Source organism: Prunus mume, linkage group LG2, assembly GCF_029339155.1.
Source record: "Prunus mume cultivar Tortuosa linkage group LG2, ASM2933915v1, whole genome shotgun sequence".
Taxonomy (NCBI): domain Eukaryota; kingdom Viridiplantae; phylum Streptophyta; class Magnoliopsida; order Rosales; family Rosaceae; genus Prunus; species Prunus mume.
The window spans coordinates 19,167,640-19,192,989 of NC_142699.1; the positions used below are offsets into that span (position 1 = coordinate 19,167,640).

General features: G+C 38.6%; 5 protein-coding genes across 5 annotated transcripts; 3 read left to right on the forward strand and 2 right to left on the reverse strand.

Moving 5' to 3' along the window:
• Positions 1-255: 255 nt before the first annotated feature.
• On the reverse strand, positions 256-3,023 carry LOC103342006 (uncharacterized). Its single transcript, XM_008245564.2, has 6 exons — positions 2,432-3,023; positions 2,258-2,294; positions 1,562-1,798; positions 1,411-1,458; positions 631-1,076; positions 256-547 (listed from the first exon to the last, which is right to left on the reverse strand). The coding sequence occupies exons 1-6, from the start codon at positions 2,806-2,808 to the stop codon at positions 475-477; spliced, it is 1,218 nt and encodes a 405-aa protein (XP_008243786.2). The 5' UTR covers positions 2,809-3,023; the 3' UTR covers positions 256-474.
• Positions 3,024-12,619: 9,596 nt separating this feature from the next.
• Positions 12,620-13,477, forward strand: LOC103342090 (uncharacterized). Its single transcript, XM_089044433.1, has 3 exons — positions 12,620-12,794; positions 12,918-12,964; positions 13,080-13,477. The coding sequence occupies exons 1-3, from the start codon at positions 12,704-12,706 to the stop codon at positions 13,449-13,451; spliced, it is 510 nt and encodes a 169-aa protein (XP_088900559.1). The 5' UTR covers positions 12,620-12,703; the 3' UTR covers positions 13,452-13,477.
• A 521-nt stretch (positions 13,478-13,998) lies between these two features.
• Positions 13,999-15,727, forward strand: LOC103342007 (UDP-glycosyltransferase 89A2-like). The gene has a single exon (XM_008245566.2). It carries the CDS (start codon positions 14,151-14,153, stop codon positions 15,579-15,581), a length of 1,431 nt encoding a protein of 476 aa, XP_008243788.2. The 5' UTR covers positions 13,999-14,150; the 3' UTR covers positions 15,582-15,727.
• A 226-nt stretch (positions 15,728-15,953) lies between these two features.
• LOC103342008 (DNA glycosylase superfamily protein) lies at positions 15,954-17,983 on the forward strand. The gene is made up of 5 exons (XM_008245567.2): positions 15,954-16,484; positions 16,833-16,890; positions 16,979-17,062; positions 17,297-17,438; positions 17,541-17,983. Exons 1-5 carry the CDS (start codon positions 16,115-16,117, stop codon positions 17,817-17,819), a joined length of 933 nt encoding a protein of 310 aa, XP_008243789.1. The 5' UTR covers positions 15,954-16,114; the 3' UTR covers positions 17,820-17,983.
• A 3,087-nt stretch (positions 17,984-21,070) lies between these two features.
• LOC103342009 (phosphatidylinositol 4-kinase gamma 7) lies at positions 21,071-24,619 on the reverse strand. The gene is made up of 2 exons (XM_008245568.3): positions 24,269-24,619; positions 21,071-23,676 (listed from the first exon to the last, which is right to left on the reverse strand). The coding sequence occupies exon 2, from the start codon at positions 23,384-23,386 to the stop codon at positions 21,464-21,466; it is 1,923 nt and encodes a 640-aa protein (XP_008243790.2). The 5' UTR covers positions 23,387-23,676; positions 24,269-24,619; the 3' UTR covers positions 21,071-21,463.
• Positions 24,620-25,350: the final 731 nt, after the last annotated feature.

The following is a 25,350-nucleotide window of genomic DNA, read 5'->3' on the forward strand; positions in this document are numbered from 1 at the left end:
CTAGATCCATAGGCTCGGAGTCCCGATTCAGAAAAAGGAGAGAGGCTGGAACACTGTTCAGTGTGCCCAGTCCCACACCACACACCATCTCCTCTGGGGTGAACGGATTGTTTGTTTCCATGTCTTGTGGCAATTCTCCCTCCTTTTGCTAACTCAACTCTATCAAACTAGTACAATATAAAACAGAGCTACAATTGACAGAGATGCCAACATTGTCAATGTATATTGTAGCTTATGTACCAAAACATTCAACAATACAGAACAAAGCAGCAATTTATTTTATCAGATATCAGATTGAGGAGACAACAGAAGAGAAAGAAGAACCCCATGAGGAATGGGGCTGCACGTGAGCCTATTACCATTTGATAAAACCATGGGGGAAAAATCATTCCCTTCATCCAAACATCCCGTCAACCAAACATTTCAGTCTCTAAACAAATTACAATCCAAGTAGGAGCACTCAACCTTTCTACCTCAAGCCTCCAATGCTGCATGCTTCAGACAATCAACATTACACAATCCAACCGACCTCACCATATCTCCCAAGCTGCCACCATTGAATTTCAACTGTCATTGTTAAAGAAGAATTGTAAAGGAAACGAAAAGAAAATCGTTGATAGTTTAACTCACCGGTCGAAGCTGTTTCTAGCTCTCTCTGACTGATCTGTGCTATTTCTTGCCTTGCCAGATCGATCGGTGCTCTTTCTTGACTTCTCTCTCTTATCAGTGCTGGTTCTTGATTTCTCTCTGCCGTCTGTGCTCAGTCTAGATTTTTCTCTCTGCCCAGTGCTGGACCTAGACTTCTCTTTCTGGTCAGTGCTTGATCTGGCCTTCTCCTTGTTGTCTATGGTCTTCAGAGAAGACTCCAATTGATCTGCACTTGGTTCAGGTAAACTTTGAACACGTGGTAATTTCTCTATGGCAGATATGAACTTCCTGAGATGCCTCAAGTACTCTGGATAGAGTTCCAAATTACAATGGTTCCCTCCTTTAAGCCACAAAGGCTCATACTTCTCTTTGCAAAGCTCCCACAGTTGCTTACCATGGGAGAAATCCACAACTTCATCTTCAGTTCCCTACAAAATTGATCAACTGTATCAGTACTTCATGCATATTTTGTAAGAAATTCATTTAAATTATGCCTCTTTAAACGCACATATGCATTAAAACTGACAAAGTTTTGGACTTCATGCATATTGTAACTAATTTCTTTACAGAAATGTCAAGTGAAAGCATTTCAATTTGTGGAAGTCATAGAACAATAAATCAAAGTTCAAGCCGAACTGAAATGCAAGATAATGTAGTTCACAATCTGTAGACTAATTAGTTAGGCCATACAAAATGTGCCACAAATACTCAAAATCATCATACCAAGCAAGAATGAAAGGAAATTAATAGATGAAGACTTACATGAATTACCAGAACTGGGCAATTGACAAACGGGATCTTATCGATATTCTGCAGCAGAAACAAAACTCAAACATTCAACAACAGAGATCATTAAACCAATCATAAAAAATAAAAATAAACTGATTTTGTTCAATGAAAGTGGAGGTGAAACCTTGTAAATGTCGAACCAGAATGTTTTCTTAACAGGGTACATCACTCGAAGGCCAGACAGTATAGGACTGTGCAGAACTAAAGCCCTCAAGTGAGGCAAACGAATAGCCAACTCCAAAGCAGGTCCACTTCCAACTGACTGTCCATACAGAATGACGTCTTCCTCCTTTATACCATACGTCTCTTCAAGGCATTTATATGCAGCTTCTATGTCTGCATAAGTGTCCTGCTCACTTGGCTAATTGATGAAGGTATATATATGTTAGCATATTATCGTCAATATGCTTTTGATTGTTTACAGAAACTAAAGCATGTCACGACAGTAACCTTAGCATAAAGATGCAGACAATGAACACTTGCCATGGTCTGAAATTGAAGTGTTACAAATGAATGTTGACTTGGAAATAGTTTGAGCAGATGGGGAAGTTTTGAGAAACTATAATTTCTTTTTCTTCTTTTTGGTTAAAACATATAAAATTAATTTATAGCCAGATGGTACTATTGTTTTTGCCAATCAATGGCATTCCATCATCAAACAAGATGTAAACAAACAGTCCTTTGAAAAATAAATGGGCTCATGACAGTATCAAATGTCATGTCAAACAGTGACACGTGTTCATTCACAACACTGGATTTGACCCAATTGATCTTAATTACAGAAAATTAGGTAGGCACTAGCTAGCTGGTCGAATTATACCTTTCCAGAAGATTGTCCATAACCAGAATAGTCGTACCTGCAAAATCATATAGCACCATGAAATTCCAACTGATAATAATGGTTTAGATCCTCACACCATTTCTAAATTATTTCATTAACAGAAACAAATTAAGTAACAACTCATTAAGAAAAAAAAATTATATGGAAACTGACCCCATGAGATTTACACCAAGATGAAGACTAAGCTCAGTGAAAATGTGGTACATCTGACCTAGATCAGCAGCATTTCCATGGGAGTAAAGCAGAGTGAGAGAAGCACATGGGTTTTTGACAAACATGGCCACAATCTCATTCCCTTTCTTGGTGCTGAGCTTGACCACGTCCACATCATCTCTGGGATGAACATCAGAGATCCTCAATTTCCCAGTTGGTTCATCCACATATGTGCTATATGATGGAGGGTCTGGTGGGAAAAATGCAAACTTTGCAGCCATAGAAGATGTTGCAGACCCCATTTTTATTTGATCGGTGGAAGTTCGAAAAAGACTGGGATATTTAATATGGAGTATTAATTTGTGTCGTTTGGTCATTGGGTGGCTAGCTGCAACAGGTGAGAATTCTACTGCATGGTAAAGTTCGGCTTTTTGCTTTGAAACTGGTGTTTTGGTAGAAAACTATGTGCTGTGTAAGAGATGAAAAATATGATTTTGAACCATGGGAGCTTAGAAGGAATATGAAAGCTGTTTTAAAAGGTTTGTGTTTGATTTGTCTTAATAAAGAAAAGGGATTTTCCATTTGGTTTATAGAGAAAATGTTTGAATTAATTCCTGTTTTAAGGGTGAGTGAGTGAGTAAGAGAGAGAGAGAGAGAGAGAGGCAAAGATAAAAAGGACTAGACAAAGATAGACAGAGGAAGAAAAAGAAATTCTTGTCGGATAGCAGCAAGAGTGATTTCCCGATTTTATCTTTTTATTTATTTATTTAAATTAAGGTATATCAACATTCCCCATATGGAAAACAAATGAATAAATCACAAACGGAACAAGAAGAATAAAATTTAATAATAATAATAATAAAATAGAACAGAATAAAATTTAAACATCATCATCCCATTAATTTATTTTCGTAGAAGGCCATTATATAATTAGTTAATTGTGATACGTTGGCTTTCTTTGAAATAAATGGGAAAATAAGTGGGGTATCGTCGGCAAGTGAAAGCCAAATATATCTTGAACTGTGGAAAATATCCAAAGACGTACATTTTTGAGTCCCCACCCTGCATAATAGTAATCTCTCAACACCATCATGCAAAGGTCAGCTCTACAGGCAATACTGGCAATAAAAAAGATATTGCTTGCTCCTTCTATGTCCTTCATCCAAATCACAGTTTGGCACCTGATTAAAAATAATTTATCAAAAAAAGAAAAAAAAAACGTGTATGTATATATCACACTGCGCTTAGGAATATAGAAGCTCCGACTTACAAAAAATGAAAATATTTTCCAACAAAAAAAACTGGAAAAAAAATATGCATAGTCCACTTAGAGAAATTAATTTTGAATATTGCTATTGCATTCCAAGGAGCGGACTTTGAAAATTGAGAGAGCAAGCAAAATGCAAAAAAAGTAGAAGAATGATGAAATTGTGGGGTAATTGATGAAAAAATAAGCAAAAGAACATGGATGAGTGCTGCGAGTGGGGGCTGAGTTCTAAGAGCGGAGGGAACATCAAATGATTGCATATTTGGGGCCATATTTACTTACCACCACAACTTATTTAAAAATATTTCATCTTCAACTTCAACACTTCAATGTAATGCCAAATTGCCTGCCAATGTTGTTTTTTTTTTTTTTTTTTTCTTCTGGCTTTTTGGTTTTTGGACATCTGAAATACCTCGTCAATAAAGATAAAAGCCCATCTATACGTACACAGATCGAAGCCCAACTACTAATATATTACAAGAACCATCAACCCAATAGAATTAAGCCTAAGGTCATCTCCAGTCATTGATCATAGGCCAAATAGCCCCAAAATAATATAAAATTCATCTCCAATCATCGGCTAAAGAAACTTTTAGTCAAATTTGGAGGGCTACATTTGGCCATTTAGCCCTCCAACCAGGCCACTTAGGTCATCTCAGTCATGAGCTATATTTCAAATATAAGCTAAAACAATGCAAAACTCATATTCAAATGGGCTAAACAAAATTTTGGTCAAATGTGGAAGGCCACATTTAGCTCTTTAGCCTCCAACTGCAGACCAAATGTAGTCCAGCTTTAGCCTAGGCCACATTTTGTTTGGGCCTCATGCATTTGCTTTTCAACAACCAACATTAAAGCATATATATTTTTAAGTCTTTTTAAATGTTTCAATTCGCGTTGTTAAGAAAAAAATATAAAAAATTATTGGTCATGATCATTGGAGGTCAGACCATTGAAACTCATCCTCTTTTCTTTTTCTTTTTTTTCTTTTTTTATAAATGTGGTCACCTTTTTAAATGTTTTCAAGTGTTGTTTAAAAAAATTATAAAAAAAATTTGGTCATGACCATTGGAGATCAAAATATTTGAAATACTTTTTTACTTTTTTTTAATTTTAAATGTGGTGACATATATAGAAAATTGTCTCTAAATAGTAGTTTAATTAAAATTAAATTAAACAATATATAGTTGTTGAATTTATGAGTGTAGTACCATAATTTTTCTCAAAATAATAAAATATGAAGGACCCTAAAATATAGCGCTGCATGGCTGGAGATAAAAAAATGTCATTTCCAATCATAAGGCTAAATATAGTTCAAGCCTAAATGACAGGACCCGAATTTCCCAAGGCGGACCATCTTGGTGCCGACATCTCACGATGCCGGGCCCACTTACTAAAACCCAAGACATTCTACCAAAATTTTGGCAGAGTCTCCCCTGTAAAAAGCCCAAACCAACAATAAACAACCTGCAATAATTTACATCAATATAAATCCCAACTGCCAGCATGCTTTTACATACTACAATCCAACACAAAATAGCCTCCGGCCTCAAGTAGTAGCCTAACATGGGCAATAACAGAGCGTCTACAGAATTTGTTTACAACAAACAGAGGAGTAGAAAGAATTTATCAGACCCTATCAGCAGACGACAAGTTCGGGCTCGTGACTTGCTCGAATACCTTCAGGAGCAACTACATGCAGGGGCGCAAAAGAAAGATGTGAGTGGACAGAAATAAAGTTTCACTTTTAAAATCAACATAGTAACCCCACCATATAAAAATAATGCTCTAGCATGCAGTTTCACAATTCAGAAACCAAAACTCAAACACAAAATCCCAAAGTCCAAAACATCTCCACATCTCAAGTCCACAACTCATTTCCCAAAATATATGCAACTCTCAACAACCCGTAAATACCCATATATAAATGTATATATATATAGCTAAGACTCTAATATACAATATACTCCTCTCCATACTAATGTACCGGGGAGACAATCCAACTGGGGGATTGTTAGCTGGTACGCAGGATTCCGAACACTAACCTCGTCCGGGGATGAGTAGTCCAAGGGACGGAACTCGATAGCTCACACGCCGGCACGCCAGCGACACGTGTAGCTCACAAATCTCATATCAAGTCCTACGCGCGCAGACGTATCATCACCCCACCGCACGCCAACGCAGCGTGTGTGATGATACTCAAGCAATATACATACTCTCCCCATACGCAAGGCGCCAACGACACGTATGGAAAGTGTCTCACACACCGCACGCCAGCGCCATGTGTGAGACCCGTAATCTCATGGCCTTCCCACCCCACCGGCACTGCCAACGACGTGTGTGGGAAGCCTAGTAACTAGGGAATGGTACTCACCTACCATACTCATACATCACACAACCATCCATAAAACTCCTATCTTTCCACAATCTCACCACAACAACCTCTCATACTCTGTACATAGACAATATAGATAGCCATCCCAAAATTCATATCAACATAATCATCGTACTCAAATATATATATCTATACTCAAAATATATAGCCAAGATATATAACCATATTCAAAACATCAACCAAAGACTCATTAAATCAAAGTCACAATCATTTAAAATATATGCACAAAACTTTCATAATTAAAAACCATGCACATGCTTAAAACAAAGTTCACTCACAAGTAATCCCAAGCTGCCCGGCCCCGTGAGGGTCCCGCCTGCTGCGAGTGATCAATCGAAGTACCTATTCCAAGATACAAATCCTTGATTAACATCACGTACTACCAAAACGGAAATTCACGAAAGGAAATACTTAAATCCCCACGTTCCCGGTGCGCTCACGTCCAAAGGAACATCCTAAGGTCCAGTTATGGATTGGAATTCGCTTCCCAAACGCACGGTGATCGCGTTTCCCCAAACTTCAAATTATTGAATCGGAACATCCGGGGCTCCAATTCACGATCCGCGAATTCCTACAGGTTTCTAAGAGTACCTAGATCAACATACTTCAATTTGGAAACGATCCAACGGTCAGAACTTATCGAACCCGGATAACGCACAATATGCGAAATCCGTTCGATAGTCAAACGATATCCAAATTGAGATCCGCGAAATCCTACGCACTCGTGACAACCTAAGGATCTCAACAGGACGAAAAACAACTTCACCCACCTTGCCCACGCGCCGCCACACGCGCCGGCAGCGCGCGGGTGTGTTGAGAGATTTCCGGCGACGGAAAATCTCCAAACCGACGTTCACCCTTCCAATCCTAGATACTACTCGAAGAATGGAGCAACTTTTTCAACTACGGCAACGTCCAATTCGGACGGCAAGTGGCCGGAATTTCAAATTGAAATCCGGCCAAAACCTAGATTTCCAATTCGATTCCAAACTTCAAATTCGATCTAATCCTAACCCAAAATCAGCTAGAGCACAGGAAATGGAGAAGAAACCTCACCTGGTTCACCGGGATTGGATGGCGGAGACGACGGCACAACGCCGTGAAAATTCCGACTTGAACCAATCGATAACACGGCCGAATTTCGCGTTTTCCGGTCGGGATAACGGTGGGTTGTGATCGTGGCGTCGAGGTGAGTCGAACGGGACCGGTGCGGCCCTTCTTCGGGCTGGGAGAACCAGAAGAGATAGAAAGAGAGGGTCGGGGAGAGAGAAACGGGAGAGAGAGAGAGTGTACGCGGGAGGGAGAGAGAGAGTGAGGTGAAAATAGTAAAAATCTGATTTTTACTAAACCCTTCGGAAAATTTACGGTCCTACCACCGAACAAGTTTTGATCGCCAAAACTTCGTTAAATCTCCGATTCAGGCCTACCGCCTGTCTACGGTTTCGTCTCAGTACCACCTACGCAACCACACTACTCACGGTCCCAAAATCTTCCCGGATAAGAAAATGACCGAAATCACCCTTAACCCAGGAGTAATTTAATATTTTCCTTTAATTAAATTAAATAGGAAAATAAACGGAGTCGGGGTGTTACACTAAAAATTTAGCCCTCCAAAATATTAATTTTTTTAAAAATAATGCAGGGCTAAATTTTTCCATCTCCAGTCATGCAGAGCTATATTTTAGGATTTTTCATATTTCATTATTTTGAGAAAAACTATAATACAACATTCATGCACTCCACAACTATGTATTGTTTAATTTAATTAAACTACTAGAGACAATATTGCATGACCAATAAGTTTGTATAAAATTTATTTAAACAACACTTGAAAACATTTAAAAAGGTGACCACATTTATTTATTTAAAAGATAGGTTTCAATGTTCTGACCTCCAACGATCATGGCCAGTAATTTTTTATAATTTTTTTACAAATTAAAAATATTTAAAAAAGTGACCACATTTATATATATATATATATATTTAAAGGTTGAGTTTCAATAGTCTGGCCTCTAATGGTCAATACCAATACTTTTTTATAAATTTTTCTTAAACAACACGAATTGAAAACATTTAAAAAGGCTTTAAAAAATATATTGATGACATCAACACTTTTATTGTTAGTTATTGGATATGCATTTGCACGAGATGATTCGTGCTCTTACTCACACTTGATAATTTATCTTCTTCAAAAGCACATGCATGGGGACAAAAAATTGGGAGACTTTAGAAAAACACAAAGGAGAGAGAAATTTTGTAAAAGAAGCAAAAATGGACAAAATTTCCCTTATTTATTTTTGGATTTCCTAAGGAATCCTTTATATTTGCATGTCTTTGATTTGAAAGTTGAGAGGTTTTTCTGTCTTTTTTGAAAAAGCTTTGGCTTTTTCCAAAAGTGAATTTTTTTTTTTGGCTAAAACCTAAATTTACTCAAAAAATTTGGCCTAAGCTAAAGCTTTGCTAAATGTGGCCCTCCAAATTTGGCCAAAATTTTGTTTTGCCCATGTGGAGATGAGTTTTGCATTATTTTAGGGCTATATTTAAGATATAGCCCACGGCTAGAGATGGTTTTATACCCCAATTTTGGTAAAATTTTTGTGTGGGCCCAGTGCATGTTCTTTTCAAGAAGAAAAAGTATTGCGCGTGGCCATGAACACGAAACATTTTGTACAACTACAAATCCAACAACTAATGACGTCAGCTAGCTGTTAAGTTTTTTTTTTAAATAGCCTTTTTAAATGTCTTAAAATTCATTTTATTATATATATATATATATGACCGTTGGAGGTCAGAACCATTGAAACACAGTATTTTTTTATTTTTTTTAAATTGCCTTTGTTGGTTTTATTATTATTATTATTTTTAAATTAAAAACCTACAATATGTCTATAAATACCTCAAAATTTCTTCAAAAATTTTCCCAATCATTTCATTCCACATTTCTTACAAATTCTATCACATTCTCTACTTATTCACAACTTTCCACACTTTTCTTTTTATCAAATATCTTCCACATGCATTTCATCCAAACATTTCCTACAAATTTATTTTCTTTACTTATTTTGTTATTCATATTGTTTGAAAAATGTCTCAGACTTTGAAGGGACGAAATTGGTCATGAGTGGAAGATGAACATCTTTGCAAGGCTTTTATAAAAGTCTCCGAAAATAGCGTTGTGCGTACTAACCAAAAAAGCAGTGGAATTTGGGAATGCATCTCACAAAAATACACAAAGGCATCATCAATCGAAAACACTCCAATTATTGACATTTGAAGATGAAGATAAGAGATGCCACGTACACGTGTTAAATGCTTATCAATGTACACATGTCATATATGGAATATTGTCTCTAATTAGTAATTTAATTCAATTAAACAATACATTGTTGTGGAATGTACAAGCGTTGCACTATAATTTTTCTCAAAATAATAAAAAACTAGCCCCTATGCCAATTGGTTTTCTTTTTTCCTTTTTATTTTATTTTTAGAATTATAAAAAGATAACATAGGTAGTTATGTTCCATAAAAGTATGACCTATTATCTAATTTTGTTTTTAATTTTATTTTTTTAATATGAAAAAATGTGAATTTACCATATTATCCTCATTTAATTAATAATTTCAATTCTTAATGTTTGAATTGACCAAGGGTATTTTATGATATTTTGAATGTTTCATCATTCTCTGCCTTTTGTTTTATATATATAGATGAATGACCCTAAAATATAGCCCTACATGACTGGCGATGGAAAAATTGAACCCTACACTATTCTTTAAAAAAATTAATATATTAAAGGGCTAAATTCATAGCCATAGACTACATTTAGCCATATGACTGGAGATGGCCTAAGGTAAGAAGAAAGAAAGAGACCCAATTTCAATTTTTAATGTTTACTTAATCGAAATTTGATATATATGTTATTTGTGAAGAAGGTTGAGGTTCCACCCCAAAACCAATTGATAATGGGGGTAGTAGCCCAACTCCTTAGAGCACTTCCAACAATAGCTCATTGTCCAGGCAACAGGGGGCCCAAGTCCCAATTTGTAGTTCCAGCAGACTTCTATAGCCTGCAGCGTACATGGGTCCCACCAAACTAGGCCAGCCCAAAGGCAAGAATAACTTAGGTTTGCTGATGTCAGCGACGAATTTTTTTTTTAAAAAAATCTTAAAAAATACTAAAATTTCCAAATTTTTTTTTAAACAAATACTTAGCCATATTCTTTACTTCCAACACTAAAACTCTATACAAATTTCTCTCCTCATATCTCATGTGAATAGTGATTGCCAAGGCAATAAGTGGAAACACTACAAGCCTTTTGCAAGGGCTGCCACTATTCACATAAATAGTAACAGCCCTTGCCCTTTGCCATGGCAAATGGCTAGAAGCAAGGGCGGAGCTAGGATTTTATATTTGAGGGGGCCAAAATGTTAAACACAAAAAGTTTAGTTGTATATTTTTTTTGGCCTATTGAGTAAACTATTGCGTACAAAAGAACTAATTGAAATGAGTGGGTTTTTTTTTTTTCATAAATGTAGTATGATTTTACTTTTATATTCATATTAAAATACCATTTTGACAAGTACTGATTTGTGGTGAGGGGGCCATAGGCTTTAGTATAGCAATTTTTCTTTGCATTTGTTACCACATCCAATATATACATTCAAAAGGGTTAAATAAATTGGAGAGACCAAGGCCATCCCAGGCCTTAGTACAGCTCCTCCCCTGGCTGGAAGTGCTCTTATAAGCCCTTGCTAAATTTATGAACTTTCCAATGTGAAACTTCTTACTTTCACAATTTGTACCATCTTTATTGACAGACCACTTATCTAATATGGGTAGGTTTTGTATACATTGGTGGAGCCCACTTCTATTAGAGAGGTGGTTAATAAAAGTGGTACCAATAGCATTGTTGATATTTCAAATTTAACAATTTTAATTAACTTTTGTTAGCTAAATTATTTGAATATTAGCAAGACAAAAATGTTTGGATTTGTACGAAAAGAAAGAAAAAAAAAAGAAAAAAAGCTTTGATACATGAATTTAGATGATACATTGCACCTAATTATTTCAAATTTTTGAATGTCAAATTGTATTCATTTCAAATTATTTCCTTTTATTTTTGGTCAACATTTCACATTTATTTCCTTAAACGCATTGGATCTAGTATTTGATGATCGATCTTCAACGGCCTGATTAAATCGTTGAAATTCAAATCACTTTTGGGCTGGCTGAAACTCATACATTTCCACTAGGCAACTTGCAGAAGCTGCTAACTGGTAAGGTTCCATAATTCTGTACTTATTTTCTTTTTAATTTTCTGTTAAGATTATATATATTATATAATTTGTGGCTAGATATACGCAAAATGCCATGCAACACAGTGCACTATTTCCGACTTTGGAAAAACATGTCTAGGGGTGGTTTGAGTTGAGTTGAGCAAAACAAATGAGTTTTACACTGTAGACGAGGGCTACCCACTGAAAGTTTCGTTGGATGAAACGCCTTCACTATCCCAAGTTCTTAAACCCTAGACACAATTCCTGGTGTTCTAACACACATAGTTCCGAGAGCCCTTATAATATATATGCAAAAGAGCGAGTGATTCAAAATTTACTACTTTGCATCGCATAGATGTTTCTTATTCTCTTAATTTCATGCCATGTATATGCATCCTCTTCTGCTTATATACATTACATTAAATTATTTCATCTTTAGATTTGGCGGGCTCGTATTTTTATGAATTTAGCACAAAATAATAATGAATGTGACTTATTAGCATTTAGTTTTGTGGTAATTTTATACATAATTGAAAGAGGTGGTTTAAGTTCAAATATCTTTTATTGCCGATCACAAAGCCTAAAGCAATATAATGAGATACAAGAATTTGACTCTCGCTCTTTTTTTAATATGCCATAATTCTTCATATTATAATATAACCTATTGTTGTTATTATGGTGAGATATTGATGCATATATACATATGAGAAACAGTAGCCTTAGCCTGCCAAAAGTAATGTGTATAAATACATGGAATTGAGGAATTAGGCCAAGCCAGCCCTTCGATGTGCTTGATGGGTGTTTGCATATGACGGCAGACAGGCACAAAACACTTAAACGTCCGTAGCTTCCGTTCCACGTTACAGTACTAAGTTTCTCTTCTAACTATGCATGCCCCTCTTGGCCCTTGAGGTCCAAATAGTTAGGTTTGTTTCTGAAAATGAGAGAAACATACATCAAATTCTTCTCAAGATGCTTCGAAATCTTCGTTCCCACATCAAAATACACATGGGTTACACGGAGTTTTATGTAGCATTTGTAATGGTTGTCATGGCCACAGCCAATCCTCTAAAAAAGTTAAAATATTCAAAGGTTTTTAGGAACCCTAGGGTCCCCTAGATAGACTATATATTTGACTAGTTTAGTTTGACTTGGGTATATATGTTATGTGTGTGTTGATGCCACCTATATATTTGACTTGGGTTTTACACATTTGACTCTCTTTGAAATCCAGATTTAACACATTCACTGACTCACTCTGCAGTGCTAGGTTTCATTTATTCTTCTCTTTAAAAGGTGGTAAGGGAAAGACAGACAGATATTTGGGGCTATTATGAAGTCTTCTTGTTATTGCTTGCTACTGTTTGTGCTTGTTTCTGCTGCAAGCATATGGGGTATGTCTGCACATCCCCTTCATCAATTAGGTATCTGCTTTTCTTTATCTATTACGTAGTCCAATTTTTTCGTTAATATGCTTGAAATTACAGACTGTTTCTCACTATGCAATGTTTAAGCTTACCAACATTTCAATTTTCTTTAATTTGAAGGCGGAAACGCTGCTGCGACCAAAATTAATGATGTTTCAACCGTAAGGGTATGCAAATTTTAGTTATTATATTCTGAAATCACCAGACTAATATTAATGTACATTTTAAAGGCTTAGTATAAAGATATGATTCATTCTATAATTTTTATATATATACCTGCAGGGCCAGGATATTGATGAAATGGTTAGTCCTTCTACAGCTACTGCTACTAAGGAGGACACGAGGATAGGAGGAAGGAAAATGGGTGCTCTCCACAAGGTGGTGAGGTTAGAGAAGGAATTTAAAGTAGAAGTGGATGCTGTGAGTGGAAGGAAGAGCAACTCAAAGACGGCTTCAAGCAGCAGCTCAGAGCTTGAAGGAAAATCACCATGTCGCAGTCATGAAGCGAATACGATTGGCAATGGAGAAAATAGACAAAGTAGCAGTGTAAAAGGAGGTGTTGGTCATGATCATAATGATGAATATTCTGCAGGTTTTGTAGCTTTTAGTCAGGATTACCATTCACCAAGGCACCACCCTCCTAAGAATAACTAGTCCTAAAAAACGGATGAGGCCTTATATTATATATGAATTTTGGTAACGTACTAATTATGGACCTTCTAATTTTACTTTTTACTTCTCTTAATTGGGTTTCCTTTTCCACTTTTTTTTTTTTCCCCTTGAATGCTCCTTCTGTGGTAAACTTTACACAAATCGTTTGAGAGTGCTTTTGAAATAGCTACAAGTTAAAATTGCTAGTGTTTTGCAGAAAAACTTAAAATTCTTTTATCATGAAGCACTTGAATTTTTAATAAATTTTTTGACATCCTTCTACTAAAAGCTCGCATCGCAAATGAGCCCAAGAATGTTGAAAAATATTTTTCCCAGGCCCATTAGAGAACCTGAGTCCGACTGGAAGATCAAACTGGACCAAAGCCAGCCCAATGGGTTGGTGTTGGTGAGGCAGCAAATATGACCCAACACAGTACAGACCAGACATGGGTTGGTGATGGCCTTGTAAAAAGTTCACCGTCACCTTTCCTAAAATTTCCAACGCAAAAAGTTAACAGACGCCGGTGGTTAAGAGAGACCTGTTTATTAACAACCAAGAACCAACCAACCGCTGTCCACATTTCAAAAACTTTTATCTAGTCCTAGTCTCCTAGATGTGCATTCACGCCACACTGCCCTAACCATATAGTCAACTCCAAGTCTCCCTGCTCTCTCCTTTTCTGGATCACCAAACAGAAAACCATGTCGACTTCTGGCAAAACCCACATCCTGGTGTTCCCCTACCCTGCGCAAGGGCACATGCTCCCAATTTTAGACCTAACCCACCAGCTAGCCCTCCACGGCCTCTCCATAACCATCTTGGTCACCCCCAAAAACCTCCCAACCCTAACCCCTCTCCTCCACACCCACCCCTCCTCCATCCAAACCGTAGTCCTCCCCTTCCCTCCTCACCCCAAAATACCCCCCGGCGTTGAGAACATCAAGGACATAGGCAACCACGGCAACTTGTATGTGATCAACGCCCTAGCCAATCTCCAGGCCCCGATTGTCCACTGGTTCAGCTCCCACCCTAACCCACCGGTGGCCCTCCTCTCTGATTTCTTCCTCGGGTGGACCCTACACCTGGGCCACCAGCTTGGCATTCCCAGAATTACCTTTTACTCCTCTGGCGCCTTCTTGGCCTCTGTGTTCCACTACTGCTGGCGTAATTTGGACAAAATGCGCCCCTCATCAGGGATCGTTCATTTTCCTGATCTTCCTAGATCGCCCTCCTTTAAACAGGACCAGGTGCCCTCTGTGGTCCGCTGCCACAGAGAATCGGATCCCGAGTCTGAGCTCCTGAGGAATTCCATGCTCGCCAATACCGAGAGTTGGGGATGCGTTTTTAACAGCTTTGAGGACTTGGAGGCTGAGTATTTCGCCCACTTGCGGACTAAAATGGGCCACTCCCGTGTTTACGCGGTCGGCCCATTGAGTCTAACAGCGGCCGCGGCTGCTGATGACAGTAATTTGGGCCGGGCCAACCCAAACAAGGACTCCGGTGCCAATGTGATGACGTGGCTCGACGGGAGCCCCGACGGATCTGTGCTCTACGTTTGCTTTGGGAGTCAGAAGTTGCCAAATAGGCAGCAGATGGAGGCCTTGGCTTCTGGGCTCGAACGTAGCGGGGTTCGGTTTGTGTGGGCCGTGAAAACAGGCTCGGCCCAACAGGTGAAAGATGGGTCTGGGGTTTTACCAGATGGATTTGAGGAAAGGGTTGGCGGGAGGGGCTTGGTCATAAAGGGTTGGGCCCCACAGGTATTGATCCTGGGCCACAAGGCCGTGGGTGGATTTGTGAGCCACTGTGGGTGGAACTCTGTCCTGGAAGCGATAGTGGCTGGTGTATTGATATTGGGCTGGCCCATGGAGGCTGACCAGTTTGTGAATGCCAAGCTGTTGGCTGAGGACATGGGTGTGGCCGTGAAGGTGTGCGAAGGCGATAATGCAGTGCCGGACCCGGCTGAGTTAGGAAAGGTGATTTCCAAGTCGATGACCGGAGAGACACCGGAGAAGGTGAGAGCAAAGGAACTGAGGGACAAGGCATTTGCGGCCGTGGGAAGTGGCGGGAGCTCTTCAAAGCAATTGCATGAGCTTGTCAAAGAATTGGACCAAGTTAAAGTGGGCCGAAAGTGAAGCCCATAATATTTTTAGCTTAAAAGATGTTCGACGCTTAGTTTGTTTGGTAATGTTTCAATGTACCATGTTGTATTTGGTCCCTGAATAATTACATGACTTTTTCACAAGCAACCAAAGAAAAAAAAAGTTTTGACAAAACAAAAGAGACTTAGGAAGCTTAGCATGAAATTGATGGATGGGATATCTTTTTCTGTGCTGGCAACAAGTATGCCTCAAACCTACAGAGAAGGCTACAGAGCAAAAAAAAAGAGTAGGAGCTAAGAATGACATGGACTCATCATCACAATGTGATTAAATTTTTCAGGTTGATCCTTATAAGTCACAAAGGCTCAATGATTTCAAAGAAACCTTTTACCTTGGATTTTGCTTTGAAACTAAGGAGGAAATGGTAGCAGAGCATTATGCATGAAACTCACATTTCACCAACCAACTTAACCATAACTCTTCCTATAAATCACAGCCTGCTTTAACATAGCTACCCCATTTAAGCGAAGTTAATAAGCTTAGCTTTCCTCATCCTCTGCTGCAACATGTCTAGAGCCAATGTAAGAAGGCATGTACTTCTGGAGAACAAAGTTTTGAAAGAGAGAGAGAAGACAAGTAGCCCTAAACACCTCAAGAGAATCTACCCAATTGGGCTTCACAAGAGCACTTCATCTCTATCTCTATCTCTGTCATCATCTTTGTCATTGTCTCTGTCAGAAAACTCCTATGATTCTTCTCTCACTGACTCTAGCACACTGGATCAGAAGATTTCCACGGCGCTCCGATTCATTGCACCAACTCAAAGAAGAGAATATAATTCCCCAGTGGCTAAAGTTGTCCAGCAGCAAATTAGTCAGACTCAGGATACTAATGATGGGGAATTGAAGAGGTGCAATTGGATAACAAAGAATAGTGGTAAGTTTCATTGCTTCATCACACATTGCAGAAAACTTTGATTTATTGTTTTCATGCTTTGACAAAGCCACATCTTAATTACCAGGCAACCAAAGAGAAAAAAGGGAAGAACAAAAAAAATGGTCCTCGCAGTTGGTATGAGGAATCTAAAGAAAATGATAGTACACATAAATAAACAAAAGAAAAAGTCATCAAGCTTCCATCACAACCAACTGGTTGACATTTCAACAAAGTGACGTCGTATATATACAATAAATAGTATAAGAAACTCTTTTTGGTTTTGCTAGAGTAAATAGAATAATTCTATGCAGACATGCATTGATCGTAGAATTTTATTATGTTATGCAGATAAAGTTTATGTAGCGTTTCACGACGAATGCTGGGGAGTTCCTGCATACGATGACAAGTAAGTCCTTTGGAGCTTTAATTCCCCATCATTTATATGGACTTTTAAGCCAACTATTTAGTGTTAATTAATTATCTGCTGCATACAGTCAATTGTTTGAGCTGCTTGCATTGTCTGGTATGTTGATGGACCACAACTGGACTGAAATTGTCAAAAGAAGGGAGCTCTTCAGGTAACCTCTTTTCTTCCGGAAAAACTTGTGTGGAACGGGAACAACACTGTTTTGCTATCCCCAACCAATCATGGTATGACAAGTGAAAAAGTTATCATACTTGGCATATCGCGATTGACCAGTGCTATCTACGTTTCACACAAGTGTTTCTCCTATTCTACCCATCTGACTAATTTTATGAAACTTGGTATCAAAACATGGTTGAATTAGCTTATGATTTGGTTTGTAACTAAGGGAAGCATTTTTTGGATTTGATCCAAACAAAGTTGCCAAAATGGGGGAGAAGGAGATTGCAGAGATAGCCTCCAACAAGGCAATAATGTTGGCAGAGTGCAAAGTGAGGTGCATAATAGATAATGCCAAATGCATATTAAAGGCAAGCTAGAAACTTAACAAATTAAAAGCTGATATCAATTAAAGTTTGGTTGCCCCATTGCACCTGATATATCTTAATTAATTTATCCCAAAAAAAATGCAGATTGTGAGGGAATGTGGCTCTTTTAGCAGCTACATGTGGGGTTCTGTGAACCACAAACCAGTCATCAACAGATTCAGATATCCAAGAAATGTTCCTCTGAGGAGCCCCAAAGCAGAAGCCATGAGCAAGGATTTGATCAAGCGAGGGTTTCGATATGTTGGGCCAGTCATCGTGTATTCCTTCATGCAAGCTGCAGGGTTGACCATTGATCATCTTGTGGATTGTTATAGATACAGTGAATGTGTAAGCCTTGCAGAAAGACCTTGGAGACATATCTAATCTAATTAATTAACATGATGAAAATATATGTATCAAATGTTCTTTAGAAATTTAATTTTGTTTAATGTAATAAATTAATATTTGTCTTCCATATGTAGCTGTATGGCGTCACTAATATTTTTAAGTTAAGCAGAAATGGAATAGCATCCAAGTTGGATTCTATAGCTCTTCTTTGCCTTTTTTATGTTTCTTGGTGCAACACATGAATCATATTAAAGAGAATGACAAGCATTGCTCTGTTTTATACCCTTTTTTATTTTATTTAAATTTAAGGGATATTGGAGAATGGGGGATTCGAACATAGAACCTCGGATGCTCCTAACTGCTCTTAAACACTTGAGTTATCATTGGTTCATAAGGGTTACAACATTTATGGTGTGTTTACTAATCAGGAATTGGAATTCTCATCACATCAAGGAATTGAAAAGTAAGTGGGGCCCACAAAAAATTAGGAATTGAATTCCTGGAGAACTAAACCTTTTAGAAATTCGTTTTTTTTACCCATTATATCCTCACATAATTTTAAAATTCCAAAATTTTCATCTACTTTAACCTAACAACAAGGACATTTTAGTAATTAGTACCACTCCTACCATAATTCCATATGATTTACTAAACAACTTTAATAGGAATCCGGAATTTAATTCTCCCCAATCCAACTCTTCCTCAATTCAGTTCATCCTCATGGCATGTTTACTAATCCGTAATTGGATTATGTGGAATTGAGTTGAGGAGGAGTTGGATTGAAGAGAATTGGATTGAGGATTCATATTTAAGTTGTTTACTACACCATATGAATTGAGAGGAGTTAGATTATGGATTCCTATTGAAGTTGTATACTAAATCATATGGAATTGGATTATGAGTAGACTAATTACTAAAATGTCCTTGTTGTTTGGTTAAAGTATATGACAAATTTAGAATTTTAAAAATTGTGAGGATATAATGGGTAAAAAAGATGAATTCCTAATGGGTTAGTTCTCCAGGAATTAGAATATCATCTCTCACTCAAGAATTGAATTTCTCCAAAATCATAAATTCAAGTCCTAATTGTGTGGGCCCCACTTACATTTCAATTCCTTGATGTGAAGTAAACGCAGGAATCCTCTACATGTGAAATTCAATTTTTGATGATAATTCCAATTCCTGATTAGTAAACACACCATCAATTCAATTCCTCCTAATCCAATTACGAATTAGTAAACATGTTATTAGTAAATTACTCAATGGACTGGAATCTGCAAGATTTTGACATGGCCCAACCTAATGAATGGACTTGCTCTCATCACTAGACCAATTGATCCTAAGGCCACCCTATCTTTGCCAGAATGATATGATAAAAAGAAGCATGCACTCAATTGAACAGCTGTGCTTTTTTAATCATTGGCGGCCATTGAAATTGATGGCTCCTACTTTCCATTCAATTGAGCCTTTTGATTCTATCATGTACTTAAAGCCTTAAACAATATGATTAGTGCAAAGAGTTTGTATTAGCAGAGTCAAATTGACCAGTCATTGCAATTTGCAAAATCTTTTGCTTCAAATTGTTGTAATGACACTGAGAGAAGGGGACAACAATACAAGTCTGAGTTTCACGTTTTGTCTGTCTCTGCTCAACTTGTTAATCGCATCATCTTGTCTTGCGTCTTAAACCATTAGTGAAGTGAAGCCAGAGGACCCAGCCCCAACCCCACAGCACAGACAGGTGGCAATTTACAATGCACAGCTGCTCATGTTCAAGATGAGGCTGCCAGGTTGGTTCATTGCAGTCTCAGTCCACCTCCCAATGAAATTTTCACACTAATTAATCTATTATTAATATCCTTTCATGTAATACAACACAACAATTTCCATCAGCTAAAATGGGAAGGCCTTTGACTGCCCACAAAGATTGTTAGTTGCACCAAATCTCAATGCCTATCTTCTTTGTAGCTAAAGTCCAAATCCAAAATTAACCCTTCTTAAGAGTGAAAGATTGAAAGTGAAACCCCACCACTAAACTAATGACATATAAGAGTGAAAGATTGTTAGAGCATCCACAGTGGGAGGATGTAAATTCGGGAGTGTAAAGCCACTTTTACATCCCCTTTATACCTTCGAGGAGTGTAAATATGTTTTTTGCTTTAATTGGAGGATGTAAATTCAGGGGTGTAGCAGTGGGTCTCAGCCTTTTATGTTGACTTTTCTTCATTTTTCTTCTCTTTTCTCAGGTGGATTCCGCCTGCAAGGGATGTAAAAATAGATATAAATATACATTTTATTTTACATCCCCATGGTGGTGATGTATATTTACATCCATTTACATATCTCCATTAAAGACGATTCCAATGACTCGGAGTGTATATTTAACATACACCCTCATATACACCTCTCTATTGTAGATACTCTTACCACCCATCTTCGAGCAATGGTTGAATTGAGCACAAGAATAATTGCTCTTAATTACGTGTTACAAGTCCCTTACACAGAGCATGAAATTTCAATGCACCAACTAAAAAAACTCAATGTCAAAATTGCTCTGCATCACAAAGAACACAAAAGAATCTCAAGATTGCTGGTGTGGAGAACCCGCGGAAATGGGCTGAAGCAAACAGCAGCCAAAACAATCTGCTGACAAACAAAGTTGAAACGCCAGGGCTTGAAATTATTTCAGTCGAAATCCAATGGGTCGTGGGACCTTTTCCATGTGATGTTTCTTGGTGGGTTGTTAATATCTGTTCTGCTTTCCATGTCAGCGTCGACAAAATTTCTCTGTATATCTTCTTGTATATAGTTTTATTTCAACAACCATGACATAACCAATAGTCGTGTCCTTTTCAGAATTCATTAATTTATAGAAGTTATGAACATTGATTTAATCCCTCAAATTCAGAGACGTCGAGAAACAATAATGGACGCAAAATTAATCTGTGGATGGCGGCCTGAGGTTTTTGAACAGAGACGTACGTCATGCGAAACATACCAAAGATTAAGACATGGATTTTTTAGGTTTATAAAAGCAATATCATGAAAGAGAGATTCAAAAACACAACCTAGAGTGGAAGGGCAGTCCGCAGAATAAATAGCGATTTAAGTAAAGATGAGACAGATTTTCAACAATAAAAACACATGAAAATGATTAACTGATGAATGTCTCAGCCTGCTCACATTCCAAATTTCCGGCTTGGAAAGGACCGTACGCTACAACTAATGACCAAATGCATAAAACACCAACTTTCTCAATAAAATGGAAACAAATAAACAAGTACTAATTTGAAACAAAGGGAAGAAACAGAGTTCACTATTTACATAATCTTTTTCTTGATTTCATTCTACATATTATTTATCAAACAAGTCATAACGAGTGAAAAAAAAAAAAAAAAGAAACCGAAAACTAAAAAAGGAACCAAAGAAATCAAAACAAAAAGTAAAACAAGAAATACAACCAATTCTACTGAGCTCCTCACTCAGCTGATGCCAAGAATATTTACAGCAGTACCTCCTACAGTCACTCATCACTACAACACCTTACAGGAGGAAAACCAGAGACCAAATCTATCTTAGCAAAATAATAATACTTCACTCCCAGAACCTCCTAATCTTATTGTTCGTCTTCAGTCATGTCTATCGACTATCATAGCGCACCACACATTGCTGCCTCAATATCAAAACTGGCACGACGTGCCAAGCCTCTGTCTCTGCCTCTGACCTAGGGTAATAGATTTGCGTTTAGCAAACGCCGGGTACATCAGATCTTGAAACTTCTCTAGAAACCAAGCCCAATCGTCCTCACTCATGTCAGCCAGCTTCACAAAGCTCATGCTTGCAGGAAGCTGCTCATTTGCACTCCTGTGTCCAGATGATGTATTCGCCATGTATCCATTCTCTGCTCTTGTTCCTGTATATTTCAGGCGGCTCTTCTCACCCAAAACTGTATTCTTCAGCGACATTGAAAGCTTTGAAACGCTTGGGACCCTTTCAGGGGATCGCAGACTTGCTAATGCCTCTTGCTCTTCCACTTCACTGTCCTCTTCCTCCTCAATGCTTTCTTCCAGTTTAGAGAGAGGAGAGCGGCCATGCCCACTGCCATTTCCAAATTGAAAGGGTGTCCTGCTCGCATAATCATCTGCTGCAAGCTTTAAAGTATAGTCTAACTCTGTGTCCTCACAGTCTATGTCAAATAGGAACTCCTGATCTCCCACCAAATCAGCCTTGGGGGACAAGGCCTCCCTCTCAGCTAGCATCCTCCTCGCCTCCATACAAATTACCTCAAGTTCACTGGGTTCCTCCTCCCCGCTACGAAATTCTCTACTCATCATTTCACCTATTTCAGCAAGACAGAGACCATATGCAGCAGCCTCCTTCAGGAAAATGGTGGAGAGAACCAAAACCCTGAGACAAGCCTCTCGAATCATGGGAAGCTCCCTTCGCAGCATTTCACAATCCTCATATGGATCAAGTTTTTCTATGTACTCAAGCTCATCATCCGAAAATGGAATAGAAGCCTGAGGCCAATGAATCCACTCAAAGTAGGGGTCCTCCAATGTTTCTGGCAAACAAAGGCCGTGGTCAATCGGAATGAGCTCCACTTGACCAAACATCCCGACACCATCAAGTTTCCTAACTAAAAGATTCCCTGCATGCCTGTCTGTGTTAAAAATCCTAATGTCTAATATCCCTATACGATGCACAGAAGCTACTGGAAAGCTGGAGGTCCCATGATCACTTGCATCAAAATCGTGTTGTATGAATTGCTGGCAAGATGCTATCTTGCTAACCAGCTTCTTCTGGGAAGTCTTGTTCCCATTCACCCCGTCATTTATGTTGAAGATTGAGTGAGTGATCTTCACCAAGGCAGTGGGAGGCACATTTGCAAAGTGATCTTTGTCAAGCAGGAAAGCTGCAACTTCTCTGAAACCAGTCTCCCCAACCCGTACTGAACGCTTCAAACCTGGTTGCCCAAGAGCCTTACCAACAAAGCCTTTTGGGTTATTAGGCGCAAAAGGTTCTTCATCAGTTGGCTTCACTATTGCAACACTCTCACCTCTGCTGTTCCTAAAATAGTATGCACCTCCAAGCCCACTATGAACAGGAATTGGATCAACCCCCATCTTAATGGCCTTGACCATGTCCTTGACAACTTGCGTTGTTCTAGCAAACTGATCTGAATTCCCTAGTATCTCTATAGGGCCACTCCGATCTCTTTGCTGTAGATCCCTCCCAGTGGGCGAGAGGCATGGAGTTGATGAACTTCTATGCATAAGGTTCCTTGTGAGAAGAAGAGGGGAATCATTCCGAACTGCACTAAGATCATTCTTCAACACTATGTCCCCAAATGTCAGAGAGCTCTCATCGGTTGGGACATTGAGAGCAATTTGCAATCTTCTCTTCACAGTATGGACATTATCACTGCGATCTAATTCCATCCCGAAGACACACCCAGTTTCTGTTTGCACAAAAACTCGCCTCCTGCCAGTGGACTGCTTCCCCTCCATTCTCTTGCTTCCATGATACTCCGCACTGAGTGGGTTGCTAAATAATGCCACTGCCATCTGGGTCTGCACTGGGCTGTCCAGTTTACGCGACATTAAGCAAGGAGAGGAAGTGACAGTTTAGGCGGCCAGCAAAAGAGGTGGCAGTAGAAGAGAGCTTCTCCCCTCCCCAAAAGTTGCCAAGCTCCCAAGCGGCCGAAGACAGAAAGGGTAGAAAATTTGATTCCAAAACAATCATTAATCCATGAAGAGAAGGAATTTCAAATCCCACGAAGATTCTCAGAGCAAAACAACCATGAGAAATGAATGGGGACCGAGAAGGTATGCTCTAGGTCAATGCTACATTCAGTGAGAAGCCACTGCCATGCTACTAGAAAATAAAGAATCTGCAACAAAATGTAACAGTCGGACATTAAATCAATTACTTTTCCATGGATTAGAAGATTTCATAGAACAAAGCGTGGGTCAAATACAGAGAGCAGTTCATTTAATTGAACTTGAAATAAATTAACATAAAAACATGAGATTCCATAACCTGTAAATAAATTCAATATATATACTAATTCATTGATTTACTGCCACGATGCATAGCACCAAATGCATAAATTATAGATATTAATGCACTCATCAGTTTCAGATGAAAGAAATATTCTTCGAAATTTCGATCATTCACATAGACTATTGACCGACTTCATTTCGAAACCCCCTCAATAACTAATCAGTATGGAAACGGAACACACTTTAAATTCGAGTCACTGAAACTGAAACTAATTCCTATAAGCAAACTTGCATTTCTTCACCAAAATCAAGAACACTGAAACCTAAAATGCATCTAATTCGATCTACGAGTAGTAGCATATCAACAATAAGAGATAAAATTGACGATAACAAGATAAGAATGAACGGGAACCGACAATGAAGAACAAAATCTGAACATTGCTGAGCTACGAAAGAGATTAATCGGAGGCACCGACTCACCGGAATGTAAGATCTGGACGTGTTAACAACCGAAACGCTCCGACACGACGAAACGAACACGGCCGTTAAAACTATGACGAAAGAACCTCGAGCCCCTTTCAAATACGACTGAGAATCAAAGGCTCAACGAACCTAGACGCAATAGGCTGTGATGGGAGAGAGTTGTCCGAGTCGACTCACAAAACCCTCTCGAGTTTTTTTCGTCTTCTTCTTCTTGCTCTCTGAGTCTGTGTCTTTGTGCTTGCTTTCTCTCTCTCTCTCGAAGCAGTCTCTGGCCCCCTGGTCCGTCCTTTAACTCAGCGCGTAAAGTCGGGTTAAGAAACTAACCCTTGTTAGAAGATGACCACCCTCTCTCTCTCTCTCTCTCTCTTGCTTCTGTTTATTTGATTCGAAGACTCTAGAACACGAAATCTGGGCCGCTTGATCGGCAGACTCCTGGGGAGTCGTGAACCGTGCGATGCAATTGGTCTTCGCGATCTTGTTGGCGAGTAATGGGTGATGGTGACGTGGAGATAAGGGACTGGGCCATGACATGGCACTTGTCACCGTCAAATTGGTCGCGGGAGTTATTTTTTTCGTTTTTCATTCTTTTATTTTTAAAGTAATTAAATTTAGTTTTTACAGTTTCTATGCCGATCTAATCGACGAATATCTCGATCCCACACATGGCTCAACGGTTGTATTTTGACTTAATTCACCCTGGCCCGTGCATGTGAAAAATCGACACTACCCCTGGGAAAAGGAGATAGTAACAAAGTTTCGCTTCTGCTGCATCATCGGGGAAACTAGTGGGGCCTAGTAGGACTGTACGACTGTTGTTTTTAGGAGTGGGCAAACCGTACGGTTTGAAGTGACTCACAGATTTCTTTCCTTTTTATTCTTTGTGGTAAGACGACTCAGAAAATTTATAGATTGGGCGTTGAGGGAAGTTATGAAGCAGGCGATAGGTTTTGTCACTGAGATTATAGAAAATAAAAAATAAAAAAATTATGGCAAATGCATGCGCCTATCTCAAAGAAAAATACATGGTTTTGTCAGCAACTAATATATCAAATTGCCACAATGCTAAAAATTAAATGTTA